The 25,973-nt window shown below is 37.7% G+C and overlaps 2 protein-coding genes across 4 annotated transcripts; one reads left to right on the forward strand and one right to left on the reverse strand.

Annotated features, from left to right (window-relative positions):
• Positions 1 to 217: 217 nt before the first annotated feature.
• LOC131428757 (dynein axonemal heavy chain 6) lies at positions 218 to 17,317 on the forward strand. Its single transcript, XM_058592799.1, is given in 17 exon segments — positions 218 to 321; positions 382 to 552; positions 609 to 1,060; positions 1,124 to 1,553; positions 2,403 to 2,498; positions 2,551 to 2,856; positions 2,912 to 3,144; positions 3,202 to 5,047; positions 5,106 to 6,382; positions 8,343 to 8,912; positions 8,969 to 11,360; positions 11,432 to 11,573; positions 11,633 to 12,369; positions 12,428 to 12,694; positions 14,211 to 16,680; positions 16,804 to 17,149; positions 17,210 to 17,317. Coding segments are annotated over 16 exon segments (11,805 nt in total). The 5' UTR covers positions 218 to 250; the 3' UTR covers position 17,149; positions 17,210 to 17,317.
• LOC131431371 (uncharacterized) lies at positions 16,939 to 18,218 on the reverse strand. 3 transcript variants are annotated; one of them, XM_058597047.1, is made up of 4 exons: positions 17,953 to 18,218; positions 17,361 to 17,703; positions 17,200 to 17,309; positions 16,939 to 17,076 (listed from the first exon to the last, which is right to left on the reverse strand). In XM_058597047.1, exons 1-3 carry the CDS (start codon positions 18,143 to 18,145, stop codon positions 17,201 to 17,203), a joined length of 645 nt encoding a protein of 214 aa, XP_058453030.1. In that variant the 5' UTR covers positions 18,146 to 18,218; the 3' UTR covers positions 16,939 to 17,076; position 17,200. The 3 variants fall into 3 exon arrangements, with proteins under 3 accessions (XP_058453030.1, XP_058453031.1, XP_058453029.1); XM_058597048.1 differs by having other exon boundaries at positions 16,981 to 17,099; XM_058597046.1 differs by having other exon boundaries at positions 17,012 to 17,144.
• Between the last annotated feature and the right edge of the window lie 7,755 nt (positions 18,219 to 25,973).

Genomic DNA, 25,973 nt, shown 5'->3' on the forward strand with positions numbered 1-25,973 from the left:
CAAAGAGTTATTAGGAGATAGTCGCAGTATAGTTTTCAAATGATCATCATTTGATAATTTTCACTGAACATTAATCTATAAACATTTTCATACCGTTGGGAGAGTGTGTTTGCGAATACAAGACCCACGTGTTGCGCGTATTGTTTGGTTGTGCATATTACTTCGATGCAGTGCTTGGCGTTTCCATGGCAGTCGACTTGACTACGGTTTTTGTTACTGGCATCAAGTGAATCTAGCCGGCAGTTGAACAATGGAGAAGCTGAAAACAAGGGCCCATTTGGCCAAATCGAAAACTGTAAAAATATCGAGCACAACTAACGAGTATGTAGGATAGTAATATGAAACATACTTTTGTATAACCATTTTTTTCCCTATTTCCAGAGACAGAAAGAAGCGCATTGCCGCTCGAACTATGTTACTTCATCGAACAACACCCATCAACATTGAGGAGCTGATCGAAAAAAAGATACGGAAATTAAAGGACAACAGCTTTATTTTTCTTACGTATGCTTATCCTAGAACTAGTGAACACTTCGGAGCCTATAAGTTTTTGTATAGTGATCATTGACTGTTTAGAAATCATCAATGTCTTACAGAACACATTTTAGGGAGGTCCCGTTCAGCAAAGTCGATAAGCACGAATACTTCACGGTCAGTCGGCATGGAGTTACATACTGGAGCGATGCAGATAATCACTTCAGTCAACTGGATGATTGGTTGATAGATTATGAGAAATATAAAACGTTATTGAAACTTAATTTCTTCCGGCACTATCGCTACGCCAAAGCCTTCCGTCAATGGCGCCAAAATATAAAATGGGAAAAGTATTCTACTGCACGACACATTCTGTCAACCAATTTGTTTCTGGCAATGCCGCGACTAGCAAAGGCACTTCTGTACATGCGGGAGCAGTACATGCAATTGGTGCATTTTCGATATTTCGATGTCTCTATTACTGAAAACTGGCACTTGCCTTATTTTGTGGAAACACAGATGACTACATTTGAACAGGTTCGTGATCTTCTGATAAAACTGGACAAGAAATTGAAGGAAGTATTGTGTAAGCATTTGCGTTTTGAACATAAGTAAATGCTTTTAAAATCAATACCGAATTTATTTTTAGTTGATGCATGTTCCAACACTCTAATCGATCGAGGATATTCGCCACATGATGAAGCACTAAACTACACAAATAAGAAAAAAGGAAAAGATGTTATGAGTTTTACGGAACGGGCCAACAAGCGAAAGCTGTGTGCCCTGCTGACCCGATTTCTTGGATACGCAGATCACATGATGATCAATTTATTGCATCAAATTCTAAGCGAATCCTTTCGCAATTTATCAAACGTGTTCAAAGGTTATGAAATGGATAATCTAAATCAAAAGCTTCCTTTCATGAATGTCGAGCTGCTTCTGAAATCGACCGGAATCGCTGTCGACCCATCGAGAGAAATATCTGTGTCATTTCTGCAGCAGATTTGTTCGATGGTGACGGAATCTGCCAGGAGTATCGAGCGGTTTCAGAGTGACCCATACTTTGTACTGTTCACCGAGTAAGTGTTGTTCCATTCGTACCAAAATTCGATAAATTTATATCCATCACCGATCTGGTCACTAAAATCGGTCCTTGCTAAACAAACTGACTTGGCAAATACACGCGAATACCTCCTGCGTGCAAGCTTTCAAATATCAGATATCAATGCACCTCTTGAGTGTGAGATCACAACTCGAGATTTTTTTTTTCATTCGACTCTTTTGCACTTAAGCTTAACACGGCCGTTTTACAATCAAAATTTTTTTTATGCTGAATTGCTAGAAAAACCGACTTTTGATCTGAGCTCCGGAGACCCCTAGTGTTATATACCATTCAACTCAGCTCGACGAGATCTAAAAATGAGTATGTGTGTGCACTTTTCAAAGATTTTTATTTCCATACTATTTTCTCGGAGATGGCTGAAACGATTTTAATAAATTTAGGCTCGTTTGATAGCTACTCTTGGGATGTGAATCAAGTTCAAAGATCAGTTGGCGGTCACCGGCGGTAATCGACGTAATCGACAAAACGCTATTTTGCTCCACTCAATTTTCTGAAAGATAGCTAAGCCGATTTTAGAAAGCTTTGATTCGTTTGAAAGCTACTTCTTTAATGTGAGTCCAGTTCGAAGATCAATTGACTATCACTTTCGGTTCCGAAGATTTAATGGTATAAATGGGTCCAAATTCTTACATAGTAGTGTATGTGAATGCTCACAAACGGATGTTGATTTTTCGACCAAATTTCGCATGAAATAACAGATTCGGTATTCGAGAAGGTCGTTTGTTGTAGTAGAAATATATCAAGGAGTAAAACAAACAGTATACAAGCTTCTACGAAAGATCATAATAAAATGAAATTTCAACAGACCAGTCATTATGGGACGCCGAGAAGATCGTCTGTGTGGAACTCCTCCTAGTTTCGACTTCATCATAGAAAACGATTTTGAATTATTGGATAACATGTAAGTGGACATCATTCCTTACGAATATTTGATTTAATATGAATAATTTTAGGAAATCTATCATCCACAACATCAACGCAGCATTTGATGTTGTTGATCAATACATAATACAATTTGATAAGATCAGAGATAATTTCCTGGAGGCTTTATTGATGGATCGAAACATAATTCGGAATGAAACCGACTTGAGCAAATTAAAATGCTTTTGTGAACGTTACAACACTGAAATGGTCGCATTGGAGAATATACAGGAGTCGCAGCATTTGGGACTACTGAAGGTCAAGCAAGCAACTTTCCGTAAAGAAATCATTCCGGTTTGTCGAGATCTTATATCAGTACTTGACGAGACGTTGCCAAAGTATTCACACATTGGGAAAATCATTGTCGTTTCTAATAAGACAAATTAATTTCAGACTTGCATTGGAAAAAATAAACTACGTAGAAATGAAGGGTGAAGAAATTTCTACCAAGCTTTTGATCATACCTGAAGAGACAAATCACTACATCTATTATTTCAACTTTCTTGAGATATGTCACGAACACGTAGAAAATCTGGAGAAAGAATTAAACTATGCATACGAGGCATTGAAAATAATGAAAATTTATAACGTACCATTCAAAAACGAAGATAAAGATAAATACTTGGGTTGATAGCTGTTTAACATTAACGATAACTCGTCTTCTAACATTTATGTATTTCTAGATATGGAAGAACTAACGGTGCAAATAATGGACATAATGAACACAAAACGCAATCAAAAACAGGAACTGATAAACAAATTCGATCTTTGCCTTCAGACAGATATAGCGAAGATCTTTTCCGAGGTGGAAGATATCAGCGAACAGGTTCTCCAGGAATGGCTGTTGGATGTAAATTCGGATCCGGCTCAAATTCGTGACTTCCTGATCGACCTGTCGGAGCGTCTTAATTTGTGTCAGCGCAAAGCCCAAGAGTACAAAAAATATCAAAAAGAATTTCGATTGGAAGTATCCCGTTTTGATAAACTAGCTATGGTTATGAATGAGGTAAAGTTACGGCAGACCCTTTGGGACAGTGTGCAACAATGGAAGGACAGCGTGGAACTATGGAATGAGATAAAATTTTTCGAATTAAACGTGGAAGAAGTTGAAGCTTTGAATACAAAAGTTTTGAAAAATTGTGCCATGCTTGATAAGAACTTGCCAAGGAATGATATTATTCCAAAGTTGAAACTCGAAGCAGAAGATTTCAAGGAGAAAATACCGGTGCTTTCATATCTTAGAAATCCAGCATTGAAGAATCGACACTGGATCAAAATTGAACAAATTTTAGATAGAAGAATTGCCGGTGAAGATGATATTTTCCTGCACACGTTTGAGGATGCGAATGCATTCGAGGAAGAAAATGCTATGGAGCTGATGGAGGTTGCTAATATGGCAAGTGCTGAGGCTGGCCTTGAAACGCTGCTCAGTAAGGTAGAAAATGCGTGGAAGGAGTTGGAATTAACTGTAGTGAGCCACAGAGATGCACGAGACGTATTCATTCTTGCTGGGGTAGATGAGTTGCAAACTATTTTGGACGAGTCCAGCATCAATGTCAGTACCATAGCGGCATCGAGACATGTTGGTCCCATTAAACCGAAAGTAGATGATTGGAGCAAACAGCTGGATCTATTTTCGCGTACTTTGGATGAATGGATGATCTGTCAGCAGTCATGGATTTATTTAGAAGCAATTTTTTCTGCCCCAGACATCCAACGTCAACTTCCGCACGAGACGCAGATGTTTTTACAAGTTGATAAGAGCTGGAAGGATATCATGCGACGAACACAAAAATCTCCATTGGCGTTAAGTGCCATGACTGCTGAGGGGGTATTGGAGCAACTGCAGATTAACAACATTTTACTCGAGAAGGTTACTAGATGTTTGGAAGCCTATCTCGAGGTGAAACGAATGGCATTTCCAAGATTCTATTTTCTTTCGAACGATGAATTACTGGAAATCTTGGCCCAGACTAAAAACCCACATGCAGTACAGCCTCATCTGCGAAAGTGTTTCGACGCAATAGCTAGCATTGAGTTTGGAAAGAAGAAAACTGAGACCGGCGAGTCAGTGATGACTAATGACATAGTTGCTATGATGTCTCCGGAAGGTGAAAGATTAACATTTGGAGTAGGCTTGAAAGCACGTGGAGCTGTCGAGGACTGGTTATCCAAGGTAGAAGAAGCAATGTTCCTAGCAGTAAAACGATATATGCGGTTAGGTTATCGCTGCTATCCAACCAAGGATCGATCATTTTGGATGCAGGAGCACCCCAATCAAGTAGTACTTACTGTTTCACAACAACAATGGTGTGCGTCTGTACATTCCATTCTTGACGGTGATGGAAACGTCATCAAACAGATGGAAAATTTCAGAGATAAACTAGTAAAAAATTTGGCGATATCTGCCTCAATTGCTCGTACTAACATATCTAAACTTGTTCGTAAAGTTTTGTGTGCCTTGATAACCATCGATGTCCACGCTATGGATACAATTTGCCACATGGTTGATAAACAAATTACTCGATCGTGAGAATTGCTGTTGTTTGACAACTAACTAAGAACTAACATTGACTCATCATTTTAGATCCGATTTTGAATGGTTGAAAATGCTTCGCTACTATTGGATAACTGAGAATGACACCGTTGAAACAAAAATGGCTTCCGCAAATTTACCCTACTTCTATGAATATTTAGGAGCCGGAGGTGTTTTGGTTATAACTCCTCTGACTGATCGTTGCTATTTGTGTTTAATGGGTGCACTGCAAATGGACTTAGGCGGAGCTCCAGCAGGCCCAGCGGGTACTGGAAAAACAGAGACTACCAAAGATCTGGCAAAGGCTTTGGCAATACAGTGTGTAGTGTTCAACTGTTCCGATGGTCTCGATTATAAAATGATGGGACGATTTTTCACCGGACTTGCTCAGTCGGGCGCATGGTGTTGTTTCGATGAGTTTAATCGAATCGATATCGAAGTACTGTCGGTAATTGCTCAGCAATTAATTACGATTAGAAATGCCAAAGCAATGAAAATGAAGCGATTTCTTTTTGAAGGACGGGAAATCAAGTTGAAGCCTTCGTGTGCGGCATTCATAACAATGAATCCAGGTTATGCGGGTAGAACGGAGCTTCCAGATAATCTGAAAGCGCTGTTTCGGCCCATTTCTATGATGGTGCCCGACTATGCGCTGATAGCGGAAATTATTTTGTACTCGGAAGGATTTGAAGCCTCGAAGGTTCTAGCCAAGAAAATGGTACAGATGTACAAACTGTGTAGCGAACAGCTTAGCCAGCAAGATCATTATGACTTTGGAATGCGAGCGGTGAAAAGCGTCCTAGTAATGGCAGGAGCACTGAAACGAGCTTCACCTGACCAACCCGAAAATATAACACTGATTTGTGCGTTAAGAGATTCAAACCTTCCAAAGTTTCTAGCAAATGACGCTATTCTTTTCAATGGGATCTTGGGAGATTTGTTTCCGGGAGTGGAACTACCCGAGCCAGAGAGAGGTAGTCTTCAGGGTGGAATCGAAGCTTGCATGGAGAATAGAAATTTGCAACCAGTGCCAGAGTTAGTTCTTAAAACACTCCAGCTATACGAAACAATGGTGGTGCGTTGGGGTGTGATGCTTGTTGGACCCACTGGAAGCGGGAAAACCAGTGTACTTCATACACTTGCTTGTGCACTGGAAAAACTGTACATTGATATCGTCGATGGTCCATACTACAGGCCGGTCAATGTTCAAACTTTGAATCCAAAAGCGATAACTATGGATGAGTTGTACGGTTACGTAAACCTTGCCACCATGGAGTGGAAGGATGGGTTACTAGGACTCGCTATACGCGCTGCGGTGAACGTTGTAGGTAAGTCAAAATTGTAATGAATTCTCAACGAGCCGAACGTTGTTTGTTTTCAGGTTCTATTTACAATATCAGGGAAACAGCCATTGCTGAAAAACGTTAAAGCAGATTCCTCCGCTACTGTTTGATGAATCTTTAAGGAAAAACATGTTTAATCCACCTAGCAGTGAGATGATACCTTTTTATCAATCCGCATGAGTTTTTTGCATGAATATTCTTCGGTGTTTTAGTTCTCATGACATTATTTCAATGACCGTCGTTTTAAGCGGCATTTGTGATTTTAATCAATCAATACCCTGTAATGTCGAAGCTGCAAATCGGATCGAATTTGAATCTAAACGTGTGACAATCGATTGAACATTCCATGAGATGTCGAAGAAAGTTTCAGTTTAGAGTTTACGGTTATTTACGGTACTTCCAGAGCCGGTATTCAGGAACCAGCATAACCTAAAACGATTCGTATGGCCAAAAAATTGCAATAGTTTTGAGTCCAACTTTGGAGCTTTTTAGAATTGTCATCTTCTATATCGGCTTGAATTTTAAAAACTCATCACCCTGTAATTCCAAAATCGGAAATCAAAATCGGATAAAATTAATCAATTTTGCATGGGACCATAAATCCTATAATTTGAATATTTGTTTTTGAAATTCAGTTAAATTCACCTGAGGAGTTGTATAATTTACATTTGATTCAAAATGTTCGAAAATCAGTGCAAACTGACTAAAAAGCAAGATGTTTTATAGAATCTTAAGACCCTTAATTTGAATCTTAGATGGTTCTTAGATTTCATTTGAATCTTAGATCGGTTCAGCCATCTATGAGAAAAATTAGTTACACTATTTTAATTTCGTTTGACATATCATCCTGTAGCTCAGGAACCAGAAGTCGGATCCAGACGTAATTCAGGAACTTTGTTTGGAAGCACTTCTCGTATGAATCTGAGTTTGTAGAAAATGATTGAGTCATCTCCAAGAAAATTGAGTGAAATTATGTTCCACACAAGCATTTGCTGATCTCGACGAACTGATTCGAATGGTATATTGGTGTCATGTTCTTCCAGCATTCATTACTGTCAGTAGTTTAAATCAATATAATTATGCAATTGTTTTTAACTCGAAAATGCTGCCATCTTGGCCATCATCTGATTTACATATGTCGTCTTCGAACGATTATGTTGCCAAAAACGAACCGTGCTAAAATCGGTCCGAGACAAACTGTCATGAAAAAGGATTTTGTACACAGTCTTAGTGGTACTTAGAAACAATCGTATGTAACAGTATAAAAAATCGTGTTTCACGTTGCTCCCAAGCATTGCATTATCATATAACGCTCAAAATTCCTACTACTGAAATAAGGCGAAAAGTCACTTACACAAAAATATCGATATCTCCGTTAAAAATGGACGGATTTTAACAGTCTATGGCTTGTTGGATAGCTATTACCGTGTGAAATCTAAGTCTAAAAACATATTCTGTTTTCAAGGTCAATTGTGACAGATATTGGCAGAAAACTGAAAATTTTAACATAAAACTTCGTATAACTCAAAAAGTAAACATCTGAAAACCATTCAATAGCGTTCTGGGTGACGGGGAGGCCTTTCATTTGCGACTAGTTTGATCAAAATCGGTCCAGCCATCTCTGAGATCTCGACCTCTTAGTTGACAACACACATACAGACACACACACGGACATTTGCTCAGTTTGTCGAGCTGAATCGATTGGTATATGACACTCGGCCCTCCGGGCCTCGGAAATTTTTTCTAAAGTTTGAGCGAATTCTATACCTATTTTTTATATTTATAAAAAAGGTAAAAACATAATTTTTCTTTTGAATTTCCGCTCAACGACTGCGAAAAAAACAGCTTTTGCGTTTTGCAATAATGGCCGTTTTTCAAAGATTTTAAATTGCTCCTTAATCTTAAGGTTTCATGATCATTGCATAAATTCTTTCTATCATTTCAGAAGAGGAACATCAGTGGGTAGTTTGTGACGGACCGGTAGACGCAGTTTGGATTGAAAATCTCAACACTGTCCTAGATGACAATAAGATGCTTTGTTTGGCCAATTCCGAACGTATAAAGCTAACAAGTTGGGTGCACATGGTTTTCGAGGTACAAGATCTAGCACAGGCTTCACCAGCGACCGTATCTCGCTGCGGCATGGTGTATTTGGATCCGTTGCATTTAGGATGGTCGCCGTTAGTGGTATCATGGTTGAACACCGTCGATGAAGTCCATCTGGATATGGACCTCAAAGAGTATATTCAAGTGCTTTACCATCGTTATTATGATGACATGGTCAGGTACATAAACAGGAAGTGCCGCTGGAATATCCATCAAGTTAATATTAGCAAACTTTCAATGATGACGAAACTAATGTTATTGCTCCTGAAAGATACGCAAAACATCAATCTAATGGAACGAGGAGATGCGAAAAGTTATGTTTTCAAATTGTTTACCTGGTGTGCATTGTGGTCCTTTGCGGGGAACTTGTCGGATGAATCGAAAATTGGTTTCGAAAAATTTCTAAGAAGTTTATTCGACCAACACGAAACTTCCCAGTAATAACAAATTAGTATGTTTATTAAGCGATTTATGCCTAATTTATTATTTTTAGATTACCCGATGGTTCATTGTGGGACTTCCGGATCAACCCAGCTGCAAAAACGTGGGAGAATTGGATTACTGTTCACTCAAAATTTGATTATAACTCGAATATTGCTTATTTTGATCTGTTAGTTCCAACATTGGATACAACGAAGTATGGATTCGTAGCGGAAATGCTGTTTAAAAATCAATACCCTGTACTTTTCACTGGAGACACCGGAGTTGGGAAATCAGTTCTGGCCAGAAATATTTTAAGCAAGTTAATGAGAGAAAACGTAATACCCATTTTCGTAAACTTTTCGGCACAATCGGAGAGTTTTCGAACTCAGGAAATTATCGAATCTAGACTTGAACGACGCAAAAAGACTCTTCTGGGTGCACCAATCAATAAAAAGATTATAATCTTTATCGATGATGTGAACATGCCTAAACTGGACGTCTATGGAAGCCAACCGCCTATCGAATTGCTGCGGCAGTTCTTGGACTTTCAAGGAGTATACGACCGGGAAAAAATGTATTGGAAAAGCATCGTTGATGTTACTCTAGGTGCTGCTTGTGCCCCGCCAGGCGGAGGTCGGAATATTTTGACACCGCGGTTTATTCGGCATTTTGCTCTTCTTTCACTTCCGACACCTAACAGCGACACGCTGAAGACCATTTTCAAAGCAATACTAGCGGGATTCTTAGCCGACTTCAGCAGTGTTATACGACCACTAGCCGAACCAATAATTGAGGCTGCTGTTGCGGTTTATGAAAGAATCTCGGAAGAATTGCTACCTACACCGAAAAAGTCCCACTACGTTTTCAATCTACGCGATCTTTCGAAGTGTATTCAAGGAGTTCTGCAAGCAGATCCGTCCTCGTGTGTCAATCCGATTCAAATACTGCGCTTATTCTATCACGAATCTATGCGAATATTTTATGATCGTTTGATAAGTGAAAGTGATAAATCGTACTTTACTCAGTTATTGCAAGATTGTTGCGAAAAATATTTTGAAACCACTGTCGTTCATCCGGACGAAACCGTGTTGTTTGGAGATTTCATGATATATGGACAAGCGTCTGAAGATCGTATATACGAGGAGATTAAGGACATGAAGAAACTGAAAAGCATTCTCTTGGACTATTTAGAAGATTACAACTCAATGGGAGGTAAGGAGATGAATCTGGTGTTTTTCATGGATGCCATCGAACACATCGTCCGCTTGGCACGGCTTTTGAGGTCGGAGCGTGGAAATGGTCTTCTGGTTGGTGTGTCTGGAATGGGGAAGCAAAGTTTGTCGAGACTAGCGGCGCATATTAATGGTTATCAGTGCAATCAAATTGCATTACGTCGTGGATATGATCACGCATGCTTTCATGAAGATTTGAGGAAAATTTACTGGATCGCTGGTGTACTGAATAAGCCGATCGTTTTCCTGATTACGGACACACAAATTGTAAGAGAAGAGTTCATGGAAGATATAAATAATATTTTAAACTCCGGAGAAGTTCCTAATTTGTTCGAAGGAGATGAATATGAAAAAATTATCTTGAATGCGAGGCAACCGTGCATTGAGAGTGGATTCGCTAACACCACCCGCGACGGAATATTTGAATTTTTCATAAAACGAGTTCGTGCCAACTTGCATGTGACAATTTGTATGAGCCCTGTTGGTGATACGTTTAGGCGGCGTTGCAGGATGTTTCCTTCGTTAGTGAATTGTTGCACCATCGATTGGTTTGTGAAATGGCCTACCGAGGCACTGTTATCTGTGGCAGTCGGCTCATTGAAAGACGTCTCGGAAAATGAAACGCAAAGTAAGCATCTTGCACAAATCTGTGTCATGATGCACGAGAGTGTTGAAGCGATTTCCGAAAGATTTTACAGAGAAATGCGACGTTATTACTACACAACTCCGAGCAGCTACCTACAGTTGCTTAATCAATATCGTGTGTTGGTTCACAAGCGGATAGAAATAATCATACAAAAAAAGGACCGAATTGCAAATGGTTTGAGCAAAATACTTGAAACAAATGTGGTGGTAGCAGAAATGGGAGAAGAATTGAAACAGTTTGTTCCCATTCTGGAGGAAAAGTCAAGAAATATGAAAGAATTACTGGCTAAACTTGATAAAGATAATACCATCGCCGAGGGTGTCAAGCGAAGTGTTGCGAAGGACGAGGCAGAAGCGAAAATTAAAGCTGCAGAAACACAGGAGATTGCCGATGAAGCAGCTAAAGATCTTGAAACTGTGATGCCAACATTGCAAGCGGCACAGGACGCTCTTAAAGCATTAAACAAAAATGATATTAATGAACTACGAGTATTTCAAAAACCGCCTAGGCTGGTACAGTTTGTGATGGAGGCCGTACTTATTCTATTGGGATCGAAGTAAGTACAAATCAACGCGTTTCTAGATATTATAATAATACACTTAAATATGACATATAATTAATTGATAGAACCGACTGGAACTCAGCGAAAGTGGTAATGGCAGACGTTAATTTTTTGAAAAAACTCGAAGAATACGATAAGGAACACATTCCTGAAACAATTTTAAAGAAACTCAAGACATACATAGACCATAAAGATTTTCAACCTCCGGTCAGTATTTCGTATTAGCACCAATGATTATCAACCTATCTTTTTAAATATATTTTTAGATCATAGAAAAAGTATCCAAAGTAGCCAAGTCCATGTGTCTTTGGGTGATAGCTGTCGAACGATATGCCAAAGTGTACAAACTGGTTGAACCGAAAATAAAAAAGCAAAAGGCGGCCGAAGAAGAACTGAGTCAAGTGATGAAGTTGTTGAAATCGAAGCAAAATGAACTAGCGGAAATCGAGGCTAAAATTCTCATGTTAATGTCAAATCTGGATGAGAAAAAACGTGAAATGAAAGTTCTACAGGATCATAATGACCTAACGGCTACACGTCTGAATCGAGCTGGTCGTTTGACATCCGCCCTAGCCGATGAAGAGATTCGATGGCGTGACACAGTTCAGGAACTAACGGCGGAACAATTCGCTGTTCCTGGAGATGTACTAGTGGCTTCGGCGTACGTTGCTTATCTTGGGGCATTTCCCATGCACTACAGACGCGAACTTTCCATAAAATGGGTAGAAGAGTGTCGTAATTTGAATATACCGAGTAGTGCTAGTTTCGATCTGGTGAAAATTTTGGGTGATTCCTTTCAAATTAGACAGTGGAATATGTATGGACTACCGCGAGATGAAATCTCCATAGAAAATGCAATCATTTCCACACAGGGTGGTAGATGGCCTTTGATGATTGATCCACAGGAGCAAGCAAATCGCTGGGTACGCAACATGGAAACGGAGAACGAGCTTAAGATAATAAAATTAAGCGATGTGAACATGATGCGCATACTGGAGATTTGGTATTTTGTGGTATGGTTTTCCCACAAATCATATTAAAAACGTTAATGTTTTTTTTAGTATAAGACAAGGAATTCCAATGCTTATAGAAGATATACAAGAGACTCTAGATCCTGTACTGGAATCGGTTCTACTGAAAAGAATTTTCATACAAAATGGAAGACCGATGATCAAATTAGGTGATGTTGATGTAGATTACGACAATAGCTTTAGATTATACATGACAACAAAGTTAGCAAATCCACATTTTTTACCTGAGATTTGCATCCAAGTGTGTTTGGTGAACTTTTTGGTATCACGAAGTGGTTTGGAGGATCAGCTTCTGGCGTAAGTATCAGTTATTCTTACCCATGCATTATTATATATCGAAAGCTCAGTAGTCTGTTATTAAACATTTAATTATTTACTGTTGAATCTACACTCTTAGAAAAAATGAAACTTACGCTTGGCGTAAATTCAAGTATGCCGTAATTTCTTCGGTGATGACACTATATTACATCTACTCACATGTAAAAATAAATTTTGCGTCTGTATCGATGTAAGCTTCAGCTAAATTAACTGTGAAGTTAAAGATAGTTAAAGATGTCTTATTTTTACATATTTTGAATTGTGAATGTAAGTGAATCGCGACGCTCCTTTTATGTGCATCTATTAGGATGTAAATTTTTCTAAGTGTGTATTGTTAGAAAAAGAATCGTGATTATTTTACGTCTTTTGAGACCCAACAAATTCGAGCATCTAAAATGACACATTTTTACAACCGATTTAACACAACGTTCACGGATTCTGATATATTTGTATGTGTTGAAACAGTTATGTTTGCCACAAACTTAAGTTACTCTTTGACACTCGGAAATGCTTCAACTTTTTTCTTCATTAGAAAAGCTCTAATCGCGGTCCAAGTTTTCATTCGTCCATGTAACACATTTTGCAAACTGTTTACCACAACTTATTTCGTCGGAAGTCGTTTCATAGAATAGAAAATTTCTCAGAATTTATTAGTTTGCTGAAAATATCTCGCATAGCGAACACTTTTTTCAACTATTTTATTCTTTAGTTATTTAGTGGAAAACTTAATGAAAAGTCAAATGAAGGAAAAAAACTGCCTCTAAGGTTTTTTTTTATTTATTTGACTTTTCAATTTATTTTCGCTCATGCATTACGAAGAAAAATTAGAAAACAAAAACAATTGCGGGATTATTTACTGTAACAATCTGTCTCATACGGGATTCAACATTGGTTCCTAATTTCACATCCAATTTCTAGTACTGGTGTTATTCGGCGGCGGCTCAGAAAATAAGCCACTGGAATAATAAGCCAGATGCCGATGTTTGAATCTCGGCTGGTAAGGTTTTGTTAGTTGACGGCTAAACAAATTTACCTCTGCTAAGTTGGTCTCCCGTAAACACTGAAAATAATAATTCTGTAATAGAAATGACATCGATTTTTCATATAAATGATAATGAGAAAGGCCATAACCAATCAAGGACTGATGGGTTCTCTATATTAAACAGAAAAACTAGATCAGCGAGATCGAGATTTTTTCAGATCGAAACAGTGACTCATAAAACAGGTTATATCGAATTGAATTGTAAAAGTGAAAATTGTAATCCTAATCCGCTTTGTATATTGTTGTGTAAGGTTTGCTGATCCTGGTTTATGTTTTTGTGAAACAATAGAATAAGATTACATAAATTAATCGTTTCGAATAAAAATGATGTTTTAGATCCGACTTGTTTGAAACAAATACATGTTAAAACAGATAAACATCAAATTGGGTTATATTCGAAAGCCAGATTACACCATAATTACTTACTAATATTTTCTCTATTCTCGTTTACAGCGATATCATCAAAATCGAACTTCCGGAAATGGAAACTCAGCGTAGTGATTTGATCGTTCGTATAAATGCTGACAAGCAGCAATTGTTGTTGCTGGAGGATAAGGTGCTGAAATTACTTTACAGTTCGACAGGAAACATTCTGGATGACGAAGAGTTGGTAGACGCACTGAATGAGTCCAAGGAAACCTCGATAATCATAGCAGATCGGCTGATAGAAACGGAGAAAACTGAAAAAACTATCGCGGCAACCAGAGAAAAATATCGAATTCTCGCTTCACGTGGGGCAGTTCTATACTTTGTCGTTTCATCGCTGGCAGAAATTGATCCGATGTATCAGTTTAGTTTGCGGTATTTTTCGCACGTGTACTGTTCAGTTATCGCACGACCCCATGAAAAAGTGGAACTTCCTGAAAGACTGAATCGTCTATTGGATGATATCACATTTACCGTATTTTCAAACATCTCTCGAGGTCTGCTGGAAAAGCATAAAATAATCTATTGTTTCCTGCTAGCTGTTGCTATTTGCAAGGAAGATAATGAATTCACTGACGATCAATTGCATTTTATTCTGAGAGGTCCCGCAAACAGAAATTACTCTCTTGATGATAAACTCGAATATGTGACAGACAACCAGTGGTACAGTTGTAGATACTTAGAGGAAAAGTTTACAAATTTCTCGGGGCTATCTCGTTGTTTGAAAGAGATTATTGAAATCTCAATCCAGGACTTTTCGGCGAATTTTTCCTTTGCTAGCAAAGCCGCCGAATCGACAAAACCTTGGAACAGCATTTTATCTGTGTCGGAAAAATTGATGCTCGTAGCAGCATTAAAGGAGGAAAGTCTTGTCATAGCGATTACTGAATTCATAAGATTCAAGCTGGGAAAGATTTATACCGAACCACCGAAAAACACAACTTTACCTTCACTCTACGAAGACATTTCGTCCACGACTCCTCTGGTGTTTGTTTTGTCTCCGGGGTCTGATCCAATGACCGCTTTAATCAAATTTGCACAAGAAAAGGAGTATGTCGAGAAACTTTTTTCCATTTCGTTAGGTCAGGGCCAAGGGCCTGCCGCTGAAGCCCTTATTGAGAACGGCACCAAACACGGCCACTGGGTGTTTCTTCAGAACTGTCACCTGGCGACCTCTTGGATGGAGTCTATGGAAAAAATAGTGACGAATATTGCCATGTGCATAAAGCCAGTTAACACAGCGTTTCGTTTGTTTCTATCTTCGATGCCTGTAAAGACGTTTCCTATCAGTGTCTTGCAAAATTCCGTCAAAGTTACCAATGAACCACCGAAAGGTCTGCGCGCAAATTTGATTCGCTCATTGGATGATCTAGAGAAAGGAAGCTTCGAACTACACGTGTTGGGACAGCAGTGGAGAAGCATGGTGTTTGGATTGTGCATGTTCCATGGAATAATTCTAGAGCGAAGAAAATTCGGTCCCCTCGGATGGAATATAACTTATGAATTCAATGAAAGTGACAGGGAATGTGCATTACGGACCTTGGATATTTATTGCGAGCGGGAACTAAAACAACCCATCCCATGGGACGCACTAGAGTACATCAACGGGGAAATAACGTATGGTGGAAGAGTGACAGATAGTTGGGACCAAAGATGTTTGAAATCGATTTTGAAAATATTTTCTTCAAGAAAGATTTTGTCTGACCCATACCAATATAGTGAAAGTGGGCTTTACTACTGCCCTAATAACCGTAGCTTGGAGGAGTATATCACATATGCCAACAGTCTACCAATTCATGACCCACCTGAAGTGTTCGGAATGCACGAAAATGCCAACATTATATTTAATCGAAATGAAACCAGGTTTTTCGTGGACACACTTTTGAACAGCATAAGTGGCGGTCAGATTTCGGGTGAAGCTGCGTTGGCAGCAATGGATAAGTTATGTTTAGAAAAAATTCAAACCATACGAACAGCAATCGCCAAAAATATCAATAGTGACAACCCCTACCCGGATCTAATGAAGCGTGATGGCAAAAATCGAATACCATCTTTAACTACAGTACTGCTGCAAGAAATTGAACGATTCGATAAATTGCTAAACGTTATTCACATCAGTCTTAACGATTTAGAGAAAGCTATTCAAGGTTTCGTGGTAATGTCAGAAAGTTTAGAAACCATCTATCGGGCATTTACCAACAATCAAGTTCCACAGTTGTGGCATAAGGTAGGATTCCTATCTACCAAATCATTGGGCAGCTGGATATTAGATTTGCAACAACGTATCGACTATGTGCAATCTTGGATCGATGACGGACTTCCAATTTCTTCGTGGATTTGCGGCCTGTTCTTTCCTCAATCTTTCTTAACGGGAACATTACAAACGTATTCGAGGAAAAATGACATACCAATTGACACGTTGCGTTTTGATTTTGAAATAATGAATTGTACCCTGAATCAGCAAGTCATTTACGAACGAAGGATTCGTGGACAAAAAGTAAGTTTTGCTAGTATGAAATGTATGATTCGTCAAAAGTACACTATCGGCCGTCATCAACTATCATCAATGAAAAAATCGCACTCTGTGTTCTTACACTAAACTGTTATTTTTTAATTACAGAGCAACTCTTTTTTCGAGGACCTTAAAATACCGGAATATGGTGTATTAGTGCACGGTTTGTTTATTGAAGCTGGTCGTTGGGATGGTCGAGAAGGAATTTTATGTGATGCCAGGATCGGAGAGCTCGTATCCCGTCTTCCGGTAGTTTGGTTGAAACCGTGTGTAAAATTGGATGTTGGAGGCAGGTATGAAGCTCCATTATACAAAACCAGCATTCGTGCAGGAGTATTATCGACAACCGGTCATTCAACCAACTTTGTTCTGTCGATTTTGCTAGAAACACGCAAACCTCCTGACTATTGGATTTTACGAGGAACTGCTTTAGTGACTCATGTAACCGACTAAGGTGGGTATATCGGTTATATGGACATGAGAAATCATGACGGATTTACTTACTTTATTTCAGACTTAATAGAGCATCAATGTTGGTTTCCACTTCCTTTACAGCCTTTTCAGCGTGTGCCGTGCTTGTGATTACTTCGTGGATCATAACTCTTTGAATAGTCCTGGAAGGAAAGTCTGTTTGATAAAATCGTAATAAAAATATGTATACCTACTCAGCTTTTATTTGTAATGCCTTACTCTCAGCATTCTTTGTTTCAATATTATTTTTTTGGTATGGGCCCGTTCGCATTTCGGCGCACAAATTCATGAAATGTAATTTTCGATTTTTGAGTTTTATCAACATTTCTGTTAATTTTCTCTTTTCTGCTTCTAGCTCAAGAACATTTACATAATCTTTATAAACTGACACTCCAAGAGCGTTCAAATTGTTATCTGTTAATTTGAGTGCGTTGTGTATAATTGGACGTGCCATATCTAATATATTTGTCTCGATAAAACGTGTTAGTGATAGTTTCTCGTGGTATCCAGTTTCAACATTTCGAATATTTTCCAAACCTAACGAATGAGAGAAAAAATATTTTAAAGAATGCATTTAATACTTCTTAACGTTGAATGTATTCCCAGTAAGAAGTCAAATAAAAATGTTTAAAAATGGTTGAATATTGCTTCAGTACAGGAGTCATATTGAGCGCTATGCTCGAGTGTTGGATTGTTCCGGTCCAACATCCATCACTTAACACGGAATCAATATTGGAACACTTTCGTTGGACTTCTTGTTGCTTTTATCTGTTACAAAACCATTACCGAAGGGAAGTGAGCCATCATATTGATATATACTGAGAAGGGCTCTGTTTTCAACGGATATAGGACAACCCGATAGTTTCAATATTTTAATGATTAACTCAGATTTGTGTAATTTCAGTAATTCAATCCTAATCTCGTCTGCGCACGACGTATTCAAGTCGCTTTGATTATGCGAATGCCTCATATCGCTCATTTTAACTTAAATATCAACACAAAACTGTAACTGCCATTTAAAATCTTTTATTTTGAGATAACTCAAGACTATTTCAGAAGGTAATGGTAAATACGGAATAATGAAGCGAAACGGGGGGCTCAACATGAGATGAGACAAAACAATTACGCAATACTCTGCACTGAGAAAAAAAACAAATTAATGGTTTCATATAGGGTAATGGCCCCGATAATCATCTCATATACAAAAACCATTAGAGTGGGATCTGCTGTCTCTGATTGATTGGTCTGAAGGGTAAGCTGAAAATAGGAGCAATTTTCAAATTATTTTTTGTTCGGTATTGCTTCTTAGAACTGCAGCAAAGTTATTAGGACGCATGAATAAAGCGTAGCAAGCTTGAATTTCGGTACTGAATGCTACATGTGGATCACGTTCCTGCCACAAGCAGAGACTTTATTACACAACAACTTTCGAACATGCTACAAACTGTAGTATTTACTGCAATTTTTCGGTAGGTAGCTCTAGAGGTTGCTACTCGTGTGTTTACTGATAAAGTGAAGTAGAAAAATTGAACAAGTGGCATTTTTGCCGCAGTAAGTACGTTCGTTCTTTATAGGGTAACAGAGGTATTTTGGCCACTTCATATATTTTGGCCCACCTAACAAACTTTATAGATTTCATCGGATTTTATCGATGTTAAGTAACTCATGTTGCATCATTTTGAAGCTAATCACATTAAATTACCTATTGCGGAAGAGGTTTTCAAAGATATTACAACATTTGGTGGATATTTTTACAAAGTGGGCCAAAATAAAATCAATCCTGAAGTGGGCCAAAATACCTCTGTTACCCTACATGTTTATTCCAGCTTTTCCAGGCTCAGTGGTAATACGGCATGCAGTAAATGCTCAAATTCGAACGCAGCATTAACCACATATTCGAACATGTTTATTTATTCATACAAAACCGCGTTATACTCTGTTGAATTTGTTTTTAAGAAGATACTACAAACAGCAGATTTAACTACATTTCATTCATACAACCCATTGTATCCGATTTTATCACAATTCGTAATTGAAAGTCGAGTAATCGACAGAATAATCTGGAGTTTCTACTAATGGAATGACCATAGCACTAGTATCACGATGAAAAAAATATATTTTTTCAAGAGCTTGGTGATTTGAAATATGAATAAAACAGATGCCAAATTATGAAATGGTCAACATTTTTATTATTTGATAACGTATTCCAGCAATGACATGTTGAGGATTGGTTTCCAAACCATCAATCGTTACCGATTTATCCACATAAACCAATGACTTCTCGCAGCCCTACAAAAAATAATCGAGTGATTAGACTAAATCACACGAATGCGAAGGCCAATTCACCAGTCCATTTCTTGAAACAATGTGGTTGTAATGTTCTTTTAATAAGCCAATTGTTTCGCCGTAGCACAACAAATGACACCATCCTGTTGATACCACATTTCGTCTACATTCATAATGGCAACAAAAAATCATATTTTCTGCCTGTTTTTCATTCATTTGGCTTCTCCAATATATGTTTCCACTCAGTCATTGCAAATACTGAACAAACAATCTTTGATCATGGTTCTGTATCGATTTTCATTCATGTTAACGAGTCGTCCTTCCTTATTTTTAAAGAAATGAGGAGCGATTATGCCACCAGCTCATAGACCGCACAAAACAGTACTTTTATCGGGAAGCATCGGTAATTCTTGATGGTTTGGCATCCAAAAGAGTGAATGTGAACCGAAATTTGGAAATAAAGAACGGCGATCTCAGACGGACGATTATGTGCACCATAAAATTCACAAAGTGCTTTATAAACAGATTTAATTTAAGACTGATTATGAAAATAATTTTCTACGATTTGTAAGCGTTGTTCTGGAGTTAACCTATTCTTGATGATTTGCCAAACAATACTGATTTGAGACGTCACCTTCACTGTCAAAACAACTTTCAGACAATAGAGTAATTCCCTTTGAAAAAAAACAAACCTATGAAACATTCGTTATTACCGTATGAAATCTAAGTCTGAAATATATTTTGTTTACAAGGTCAATTTTGACAGATATTCTTAAAAAATTGCTTGTTTTTACAACAAATTTTATATAACTCGATAAGTAATATAAAACCAAGAACAATAGCGTAAATATTTTTTGAATCACTTTCATTTGCAACCATCGGTTCAGTCATCTATGAGAATTAAGCATTTCAATTTTGCACACACAAACATGCACAACATTTCGAGTGTGGGCTCTGATAATCGGAAATGTGTTATATTATGTGCCATTGTGAACGACGTTCTTCATTGTGTGACGGGAATGCAGATATTTTTTATGTCGATGAAAACAAAATATTTATAAAAAAAAGGCGGGTGGGTAATGTCAGACATAACTGGATGTCGTGAATACGAAAAAACTGGCACGCTCCCATCACTTTTCCGAATATCAGTTGATTGATTGTATGAATTGTGCAAGCGTTCCCCTTTTTCACTAATAGAGTTTGAATCGATGCACCTACATTAAAGTACAGATTAGTTATATTAAACAGCTACTATTCTACAGCTATATATTCCAAACTTGAAACAATTCCTTTTTAATTTGCCAATATAGGAGGCTAGGTACGACAAATTTGTAGTTTATTTTTATTGAAGCTATGAAGTTCGAAGATATCTGAATTCAGTACGAAACAATTACAATGGCCTGGTTTGAAATGTATCGACGATCTTCGGTATGCAAGTCATTTTAATAATAATAATGATAGTAATAATAATGATAATAATAATAATAATAATAATAATAATAATAATAATAATAATAATAATAATAATAATACAGATTAAATTGTACATATGGCAACCCTGTATATATGGCATGGCATATTTTCACACGGCCCCATACTAGTATAAAGGATGTGTTCAACATCATCACATTCGCTTTCGCATTGCCGTTCGTGATTGAATGTGTTAGATACGGTACAAATCTGCCTTTTTTCCGGTTTTCGGTACCATCTAGCTGACGGTGTCTCGTACGTTCAGAGTAGCTGCTTTAACTTAAATGACGCTATTTCTCACATCACATTTCATTTTATACCTGCTACTGGTAACTGGCCGGTAATGCTGCCGGCAACAAGAAAACGAAAATCATCCCTCGCCATCTGCAGCTGGCCATCCGTAACGATGAGGAGTTGAAAACCCCGTCCTTTTCAGGACGACCACATCACTGTGATGAAGAAATATTTAGGATTGCTTTAAGTTTAGCCCGTTCTGATACGCCTGGGAAGTAGAATGCGCAAATCAAGTGGAAACATATGTTTATCTCTTTCATTTGTTCAATTTGTTCAACTCTGTTTCGCACGGCATATTTGTATACTAGTATAAAGATGTGTTCAAAATCATCACTTTCGCTTTCGCATTGCCGTTCGTAATTGAATGTGTTAGTGACGGTGTAAATTAATTTAGCTTCCATCTTGATGAATCTTTTGGTAGGAAATATTGAGATCTGATATGGTTCTCGTGTGTGTCTTGTTTCAGCAATGGGCCTTGCTGGACTTTTTGGCTGCCTTTCTACCAATTTTCGGTGTCATTGTACTGACGGTGTCTCGTGCATTCAGATCGGGAAACAGTGAGACGACAGGTCCTCGATGTTGCTCTCGTGTGTCTTGTTTCGGGAACAGTTGCTCAGCAAATGGTAGGAAAAATGAACCACTCAACTTTTATATGAATGCTCTTGTATAGATTCAGACATCTCGCGTTCTGATTGGCTGGTGCTTTCATGGGTTCAATCAAACAGGTTTTTCAATAGTGTACTATTGAAAAACTTCAATGTTGTTGCAATACACGTTCAAGTTAAAATTTTTCGATTCTATTGGTAGTTAGATTATATAAATCCTTCTACAGATCACTGAGCTATGAGCTTTCAAAATACGAGAAAAGCAAACGCGCCTTATGAATTATCTTCTTTAATAGTCGTTTATAACAAACATTTCAGAAAAGTTTAATTTTGAACTATTTGAGAATATGTCACAGAACTGAAAATTTTATTATAAAATTGTCATCATATTTCCGATGGCGTGTAGCAAGAATTATGTTGATTAATTAGATATAACATGAGATATTCACGATCAAGAACTTATCACTCTCTCAGAGGGTAAATTTTGAAAAGGCGCCCCATAGTAAAGTAAGTCGTATTCACGACAAAATATGTTTAATAAGGTCTGGATCCATCTGAACAACAATTCCACCGCAACTTTAATTTTTTCACTTCGCATTACATTCCTTTTGTGGAACTTGGCCTTTCTGTTTCAACAGACTTTGCAGATTCTTGGCGTACAGAATCATTGCATGGCTAGTACTACGACACTATTAATCCTTCCAGGTCGGAGCTCGAACATATGACAACTGGCTTGTAAAACCAATGCCGTATGCATTGAACCGCCAACCCGAGCCAACCGTAACTTTAACCAACATTATAATTTGAGATTCCAGTACACTCAAAGCTTTGTTTTTATAAGGTTTTACCGACGACACGACCAGACACTCCATAGAAAAATCGGAATAAAAAGTGATCGTTAACTATTTACCATCAGTTACCACAGTTTTAGTGAGCCCTTGTTATTAATAAAAATAATTTGCGTGGGCAACACTGTTCTAGTTGCTGCGAACTAGTTTCCAAGGAACCCCAGCATAAATAAACAAACAGTTTCTAAAACATACTGAAATCAAACCTATTCTCGATAATGAAAGTAGTGCATCAAAATCTAAAAGGAAACGTGAATTCAAGACTTCTTAATTCTATAAATCCCAAATCCCAAGCATTAGAAATGCGGCAACGTGAAAAACAAAAAGAAAGGCACAAAAAAGACTTTCATTACAAATTTGGCTAATTCTTTGTTTGAAAATAATGTTGATCCATAAATTTTAAAATAGGTAAGCATTTTATATAATTCTCTAGGTAGCATTATTAAACATATTTTTGAAACAGTTCTGCTTCGAGTATTTAGAAAAAATAACGAACTTTCTGAATTTCACTTCTTATAAAGAAAATCGCAGATAAAAATAAGGGATGAATGATTCGCATTAGAGGTCGTTGTAAGTAATATTTCAATTCAAATGTCACCAGTGTGATTAATCACTACAGAAAAAGAAATCTGAAGTCGGTTTTACTCTACCGTTGATGTAGATTTCACTTGTTGTCTCAGCTCAGCTTTTTTTTTGTTCCGCGCGATTGGATAGTGTCAATATTACCTATAAGGAGAATAACATTCTCTTGAAATTTTTCATTTCATTATTTTTACTTTGTAACTAACCTGATTCACTTCAGATTCTGGAGTAGCTAACCAGCTCGTTGGAAAAATCTATTGATGGTTTGGTTTGCCCGACGACACGACCTGCCACTCGCTGTTCAAAACTGTATCGTAAATTTAACTACCCCTCAGTAACTCGAAACGTCATAATGAAAGCTTTGAAAATATATTTTAAACTGGCAACCCAGGTTGATAAAATGTTGTTTTTAGAATAACAATTACGAGAACCATGGCTACTTGTTTGGTTCAATTGAATAATATAAATATACAATAAGATCCTCTAAATAAAGTAAATCAGAATGCGGTTCAAAAAAACATAGAAACAATGGAAAATAAAACAAATGTTTTCAAATAAGCCATCAGAGTTCATGAAATTGAAAATTGACTAACTGTATCGAATATGGTTGACGATTTGATAAAACGATTCGTGGATAAAAACTCGTAGGAGGAAAATAAGACGAATTCGTATTGAATTGAAAATGGTTAAGATAAAATAAGGAAAATTTTGGTTCAAACCAAAAACTATCTAATTTCACTAAGATTGATTAATGGAGTAAATTTTCTGTAAAATAAAGAGTATTTTTTGATATGATGCTGTTTTTCTTTGGCCATCTGTTGTTATAATTTCTAGGAGACAAAAAAATTAATTAGGAGACAAAAAATTAATAATCAATCTCTTAGATTTTTTAGTCCTTCCAGAAAACTAGTACCGGGCCTGCTGTTTAATAGTATGCATCTGTACGCGCGCCCCCATGTCTTCTTATAGCTTCACAGCGTTTTACGAGTGCCGAGAGTCATACCTTAACTGGTTCATCCGTGTTTTAGCACTCTGTACTTGTGAAATCAGACACCCAGGAACAGGACGTATAGCAGAGCACCTAACCGATGATAGTTGCTGCATATATATTAAATATGATCAGCTTATGATTTTCTGAAAGCAGTAGAAATGGATAAAATAAACATTTCCATGCTGCATTTCGTGCATGGTAAGATCAATATTTACCTTATGGAATGAACACGTTCAGGTCTAGTAACTGACTGTATTCTAGGACTATTATATCCATACTTAAGAACATTCAAATTTTAGCTTCTCATGCGAAGTCTGGTATATGTCATAGTTGCACAAAAACATCGTACTTCGTGCAAAATCTTGGGCATTCAGATTTCAAAACTCTGAGATGGTACCTACTTGAAACTTCGATTCTAAGAGCAGAATACAAATCTACAGATGCAGAAAACAGAAGCGTGTATTATGAACCGGTTTTGTATCTTACAAAATTGGAGAGATTGTTGGTGCTATCGGCTTACAAATATTGTTACCAAGTTTCGGGTTTACTCATGATGAGATATCCTACTAGATGCAAGACTTTAACGAAAATAATGAAATATTATTATTAAACTTATCCAGAAGTATTCGATCGATACTAGAAATCAGAATAACTTTTTCAATTTGTTTATTTATATTACTAGGGCGCCTATGTAACTAACTTGTAGGGGGGGCGGCCCGTTTGGCATAAAGTCATTTGACATAATACCGTTTGGCATAACGCCGTTTGGCATAATGGTTATTTAGCATAACAGTTAATTGGCATAATGGCCATTTGGCATAATGGTCATTTGGCATAATGCCATTTGTCATAATAATAATTGGATTCGTAATATTTTATTCTAATGTAAATTTTCGTTTATTTCTCGATAGAGTGATGTTTTGCAAGGAAAACTCGAACGATATTACGTAAAATAGCATTATTATTTTTTATTTTTAAAATGTTGTAGTGAATAGCACTCTGTCATTTTATATAAGCAACTCACTTAGTGGCGACCCGCCGTCGGAAGCGCCGACCACTGCGGGGGGGCAGCGCCCCCGCAGAAATCACCTCTGTCTAGTTGCGGGCGTTTGCCCGGATCACCCAAAGCTAGGAGCCATCCCTCAGTTAGGTCCGAACGAGCGACAGCGAGGTCGGACAGCAGGTCATTAAAAACGATGAGGCGTAGCCTCATTAGACCTTACAAAATTTCAGTAAATAAAAACAATTTCCATTAAGCAGCATGTTCATCTGTTATGCCAAATGACCATTATGCCAAATAACCATTATGCCAAATAACTATTATGCCAAACGGCGTTATGCCAAACGGTATTATGCCAAACGACTTTATGCCAAACGTGGTAGCCCCCTTGTAGGAACTAGAACAGTGTTGCCTAAGAAGATATTTTTACTGATTTACAAGGGGATATCCGATTTGTGGTAACTGGACGTGAATCTCTCACAAACACTTTTTATTGTGATTTTCCTTCGGAGTACCTGGTCGTGTCGTCGGTTTGCCCCTACACAACCATAGACTAACAGACATGACAGTATGAGTAAATTCTTATAAAAATAATTTTTCGTGATACACTAGTTCCACCTATATTGTACTGCGCGAACTATTTACTATCGGTACACCCCTTGTGTTATGTGAGTTTTTTTACTAGTTGGTTACCCCTCGTTTGTCAACACTGATCAGCTGCTTGCAGGGAT

The sequence above is a fragment of the Malaya genurostris genome, chromosome 2, assembly GCF_030247185.1.
Source record: "Malaya genurostris strain Urasoe2022 chromosome 2, Malgen_1.1, whole genome shotgun sequence".
NCBI lineage: Eukaryota > Metazoa > Arthropoda > Insecta > Diptera > Culicidae > Malaya > Malaya genurostris.

Bases quoted from the DNA above. Each gene is read 5' to 3' on its own strand.
- LOC131431371 (XM_058597047.1), bottom strand. From the start codon at position 18,145: ATGAGCGATATGAGGCATTCGCATAATCAAAGCGACTTGAATACGTCG. The intron at 17,704-17,952 runs GTAATGGTTTTG...CTCATTCGTTAG, and splicing joins TGATGGCTCACTTCCCTTCG to GTTTGGAAAATATTCGAAAT. The intron at 17,310-17,360 runs GTAGGTATACAT...CTTTCCTTCCAG, and splicing joins GCATTACAAATAAAAGCTGA to GACTATTCAAAGAGTTATGA.